Source organism: Calidris pugnax, unplaced genomic scaffold (genome assembly GCF_001431845.1).
Source record: "Calidris pugnax isolate Ruff unplaced genomic scaffold, ASM143184v1 scaffold41, whole genome shotgun sequence".
Taxonomy (NCBI): Eukaryota; Metazoa; Chordata; class Aves; order Charadriiformes; family Scolopacidae; genus Calidris; species Calidris pugnax.
Genome location: NW_015094509.1, coordinates 7527423 through 7533422, shown reverse-complemented (window position 1 = coordinate 7533422; position 6000 = coordinate 7527423). Strand labels below are relative to the sequence as shown.

The following is a 6000-nucleotide window of genomic DNA, read 5'->3' as shown; positions in this document are numbered from 1 at the left end:
AAAGCTGCATAAACAATGCTGTAAATAACATCTGGGCTGTCCAAATATGGAAGAACGTGGTAGTTTTCCCTCTTTGTTGTTATTTTGTTTTGTCGTGGACATCTCCCTATAGACACAAACAAGTCTGAAGTCAGTAATTATGGTACAGATTATTTTAAGCTAATTCTCATCACCGAGTGCATATAACAACATGCTGCAGACGGAAAAACCAGACAAGGTGAAGTGAAACTTCAGGAAATGAATGAACCAGTGTTGGAGAAAAAAAAAAAAAAAAAAAAAAAAGAAAAAAACAAAGCAAATGAATTTTTGTGTAAAAATATATGCAATATAAGTAGGTTTTCCTAATACCCAAGTCTGGAAAAACACTTACTTTGAAAAACACAAGCCAATAAATTCCTGTGCCCACTGTGATGATAAAGAAGACGTTGGCAAGGTCTCCAGCATAAAACAGTAAGAACTTGAAAACTGTCTGCAATTATAAAAACACACTGTAGAGATCTGTAAAACTAATTAAGTAATGCAAATGTACATTCATATAAAATGTTATGCAGCTCACACTACAGGAAATTGCAGAACTGAAAGTAGCCTCAAACAAAACTTTTCTACTGTGGTCATATATTTATGGTATATTCAGTATCTGAAACTCCTATATGGTAGGCTTTGTTCAAAGAAGAATTAATCTGAAAACTAAGACCACTCAGCTGATCAGAACAGCTTTCTAAATACCTTTATTTTCTAAATACCTATATTCTAAATACCTTTTAGTAAAAGTGTTTCCTAAATGACAACATCAGAATCCAAAAAAATGGAAAAAAACCCTACTTGCTCAAGCAAGCCTAACTCCAGGTCACGGTTCTATGCAGGTAGGTTAGAAATTAGAACAGTTACACCACGGGGAATGATAGCAAAGGTCTCCTTCAAGGGAGGGAGATGGGTCCCTTTCTAGGTTGCCAGCTGTTTATACCTGCAAGTCAATGATGGAGCTTCCCGTGCGCCTCTTCCAGCCTGCAGTCTTGAGAAGGGACCATAACACTGCGAGCCCACCCAGCACACCCAGCGTGATCTGAAAGGAATGCAAAAATAATTTGCAGAACTTTTTAAAAGCACAAAAGAGAAGTAAATCATTATATTGGCAAGTTGAAGGGAAACGCAACTTACATCAGTCTGAATCTGCGCCTCCGACTGATTCATCTCATAATTGACCGAGAAGGAAACCTGAATATTAAGATACAAAAAGTAAATATGTAGAGAAATCCAACAGGATGCCTGCTATCTACAAGGTACCAGCTGTACCTAATTATAATCCTTTCAAATGTGCATCAATTTTTTCCTCCTGAAAGGAGACATCAAAAGTTTGATACTTCTTTTTTTATCAGTGTTGATGAAAAGTAATTTTAAGGTAATTACACCAATACGCAAAATCATAAGGTGAGCTCTTACATAGCTCAGACACTAATTTTTTTTTCCAGCTTGAATGAAATAAAAATTGTCACGTGGCATTGAAGTTGCTCCCTCTAGCTTAAATATCTAGCTAACCTAAAACCTCTTTTGAACTTTGGTCCGAAGGATTTGTACAAGGAAGACAAAACATGTGTCTTGGTTTTATAACATTCTAGTCTGATTCTTTGTCACTGCAAGGCTAAAGTTAACACAACTATGATAATGAATAGTATTTTTAATTCAGCTTTAAAAAGGGACAAAATCCCCCCAAACCAATCCTTCCCCCCTTGGCTTCCCAAAACACTCATTCCTGTCAGAGTTCATTCTACCTCCTCACTTGGATTTAAATCTAAATACACTCATTTACTAGCAGCTCAGTGCTATAGAACTTGGAATGAAATTCAATGAATCTTTTTAAGTGCATAAAATTTGTTAAATGCAACAAAACATCTAAAATTGACAACATCTAAGTACATCAGGTGTAGATGTAAGGGTGAAATAGTGGAACAGGAAATAGAGAAACTGAAAACAATTGTTCCTGTCATTGCCATTTGAACGAATTATTTTCTAAAACCAATGCTGTTTCTGTGGCTAGATACAGACATCATTCAGGCAGGGAAGAAGTGTCTGACTAATTTTTTCTGTCTTTCTAATTCCCTGTCCCTTTTTTCCTTTCATGCAGCTAATATGGAATGCAAGGAATGGTCCTAGCACCAGAAATTTCTATCTAGATGTCTATGTGTACTGGAAGACTGAACTGTTGAAGGTTGATAAGCAGAAATTGTTAATATTATATTTTTTTTAATAGCAGCATGATTATTTTACACTATTACGCTCAATATGTTCCCTTTTTAAAGCTGTGTGATCTAACTAACCAACAAGGCATAGAAAGGGACATCTGAGCTGCTGCCCATCGTGGCAGGCAAAAGGGCTAGTAGGAAATGCCTCTCCTACATCTGCTGCAGCAAAATTTGGTGGCTTTCAGTAAAGACAGATCCTCCAGACTAATCTCCAACCCCTCTGGCTACAGATTTTTGGATTATTTTACTTTAATTCTTAGAGATGTGTTGTAAAATAATACACAGCAGACAAAACACTAAAGGATGTTTTAGATATATTATCAATATTTTAACTTAAACTATACAAGACCTGAAATGCCTGTGTCATAACAACCTCCACTTAATGCATCACTTTAAATAAAAATATTCAATTTCTTGCATAAATTGCTGCTTTCAGTGCATTACATAGAGTACTTTTCCTGTGTGCATAATTTTATTTCAACTGTAGCCTAATTTAGCATTATACAACGGACTGTAAAATTCTAAGCATTTTAAGTTAAAAGACTCAAATTACTTTTAACTGCTTTTAAGTTTTAGTGAAAACTTGCAGCTTCAAAACTGAGCAGAACTAGAAACTGCATATGAGATTTTAATAACCCCTCCAATAATGTTCACTCAACTGGAATTCCAACAGAACTAAAGGTGTGATTAACAGACCAGTTCAATTAAGATAGCACAAAGATCTCACCATCACACTCTGGGTGTCAGGGTTTTGGACAAGCACATCTGTGTAAGCAACAGTAAGTAGAGGAGGGTAGATCATTCCTCTCTGAGTGTGGGATACCAGACGAATACTGCAGAAATAGAAAGCATTGTTTTTAATAAAGAAAATGGACGAGTTGCTTGGAAAGTATTAATTGAAACTTGTACTAATAAGAAAATACTAAATGAACACAACAAGCTGATCAATAAAATGTGAGTTTCAAACCCAGTGATGTGGCAATTCACATTTTAAAAGCCAGCAGACCGTACACAGTTATATAAAAACAAAAAGCTGGGAAGCATTGCTTATTTGTAATAAAATACCTACATCAATCTTTACCTAATGCTCACATTATGATAGCTGCAATTGAAATCGATCCAAAAGGTAACTTTTCTCAAAACATTACAGAATGACCTTTTCTATGTGTATTTTGAATTTCTGGCATTATCCTTTTTTCAAAGGGGGAGTGCGAGGGGATTCTCTAAAGATACATAAGCTAATCCTTATTTCTTTTTAAATAATGTAATATGCAATTCTCAGCAAATGGAGTTAGCACATTAAATTAATCTTCCAGACGATTAGTTCTACGAATCAATACTCAGTGCTACTTAGCAATCTGTTTCACTAATAAATTGTGAAGAAGCGCCGAATAAGAAGGGAGATCTCAATTTTTAGACAGCCATCTCAGAGGAAGGCATTATATAAAGAAGGAGAAAACAAAGGTTCTTTCAAAACATATTGCAGCTGAGATTAACCATCAGTAATGACCCTAACAGGTAGTCTCACAATTTCAGTTAAATGACTACAAGCCTATTCTGGATTGTATAACAGAATAGGCAATAGTTTGTAAAAATACTGCAAAAAAAGAGTATGGAGTATGAAATAGCATCCTTGTATAGTCAGCAATGTACACATCGAAAAAGAATTAACAGAGGAGGTTTTAGGTCTTTCCAGATGACACCTGCCTCTAAGAGGTGACTGAATGCCTGCCAACTTGCATCATGCATATCGAGTCTGATCCATCGCACCCAGAAAGTAATCACCGTAATTTTAACCCCTACAAGGCAATGTCATGTTTTCTCACTCACTCATCAAAACAGCGTAAGGAAACTCTTGCTATTTCCAAGTATGCCATGGAAAAATCAGCATGGGACATATTAGAAACAACATAATAAAACAACTTCCTTTTAAGACAATAAAATGCTGACAACACAAAATTTGCTTTATTTTCTGTGTAATGTATGTATTATATGCAATTAATCACCTTATTGTTATTTTGCTAGCAACCCGAATCACTCTTGGTAGTTTTCCCAAGTCGTTCTCTTTTCCACTCAGTGCATCCACCAAAAAAAATCGACGAGTCAAAAGCCAGTTGTTCATGTTACTGCCTTTGAAAAAACATGACAGTCACGTATTAAAAAAACTAATTCAACACACAAAAGAATGAAGTTACTAGAGTTAATACACAGAACTGTATATAGGATGTAAAATTGTTTATTTTCAACTTAAACAAATACATAATGAAATTAGATTGCTTTGTTTGTGCTTATTATTGATTGGGCTTGTGTATGCAACCAAAGTCTGCACTTAACACTATCACAATTTGCCCACAGAACACTAAATTCTTAGAACATAAACAAGTTATGGTGTGTTGTGGTATCTTTGAAAACAAGTTAGTAACAGTAATTAACACAAATTCTTTCTATTTGAAGTTAGTCAGATTATTTAAATTCACAGAAAGGTTACTATGGCAGTCTTACCTTGATTAACAAACATTTCACTGTATTGAAGATTCAAGTTTAAAACCGGCACGGCCCAAAGATACTGTTGTCCGTTGTTGCCATTATATTCAAGGAACAGGTCATAAAAGATTGGATTAGCAAAATCCAGCAAAATCTTGGAAACTGGAATTTCGCACTACAAGAAATAAAAAAAGTTAAAATAAAAAGATCACTTTAGCCACTTAATATTTTATCAAGCTGTGGATTCTTCCCCTACAAAATTATTGTGGAATCTGTCCCACTTACAAGACAAGACATTCCAGCTATTTGCAAGCAATTACAAAGTACTAATGATTTTATACAAACCTCTTGGAAATTATTGCAATTGACTAGAAGGACTGGTGTGGAGAATGAAGCTCTGCTAACATTTTTCGACAGATTGGGGAAAAAAAATCCCAGCAAATTTCATAGACATAAAATTTATGACATCATAAACACTAAAGTCCAGAAACATAAAGGCTAAAGTCACAGAGTAATCTGTCTGGTTCTGGGCCCACCAGGACAAGAAAGAAATGGAGCTACTTGAGATAGTCCAAAGCAGGGCACTAAGATGATGAAGGGATTGGAGCATCTCTCCTATGAGGAAAGGCTGAGAGAGCTGGGACTGTTTTGCTTGGAGATGAGAAGGCTCAGGGGGGATCTTATCAATGTGTACAAATATCTGATGGGAGGGTGTACAAGACAGAGCCTGGCTCTTCTCAGCGGTGCCCAGTGATAGGACCAGGAGCAACAGGCACAAACTGAAATGGGAGGTTCCCTCTGAGCATCAGGAAGCACTTCTTCACTGTGAGGGTGACCGAGCACTGGCACAGGTTGCCCAGGGAGGTTTTGGAGTCTCACTCCTTGGAGATACTCAAAAGTTGTCTGGACAAGGACCTGGTCAATGTGGTCTAGGTGGTCCTGCTTGAGCAAGGGGTTGGACTAGGTGACCTCCAGAGGTCCCTGCCTGTGATTGAGTGAAGAAATTAAATGTGAAAGTAAGTAGTTTTTTGCGTATGTGAACAACCATGCAGACTTTAAATACTCATATAATGCATCCACCGTGTTATATGAAACATGGTGGGGAAAAAAGAAAGTGATGGCAAACAATCCATGAAAACGATTACATTAAAAAATACTTAGTAAGTTAGTATTTACTGGTATTTGTATTTAAGCCCAGTAATATTAACCGTTGTTAATACTTAAAAACAGGTTCTACATATTCAATATGTCAAATAAGATATAGTGATACATAAGA

At 36.1% G+C, this 6000-nt stretch overlaps 1 protein-coding gene across 1 annotated transcript in view; it reads right to left on the bottom strand.

Moving 5' to 3' along the window:
• Positions 1-6000, bottom strand: part of TMEM67 (transmembrane protein 67) — a 30448-nt gene that overhangs the window by 10775 nt on the left and 13673 nt on the right. The window contains exons 12-17 of the mRNA XM_014965152.1: positions 4743-4899; positions 4247-4370; positions 2968-3073; positions 1159-1215; positions 965-1063; positions 371-469 (exon numbers count right to left, since the gene is read on the bottom strand). Of these exons, the coding sequence (XP_014820638.1) occupies positions 371-469; positions 965-1063; positions 1159-1215; positions 2968-3073; positions 4247-4370; positions 4743-4899 (642 nt within the window). The remainder of the gene's footprint in view (positions 1-370; positions 470-964; positions 1064-1158; positions 1216-2967; positions 3074-4246; positions 4371-4742; positions 4900-6000) is intronic.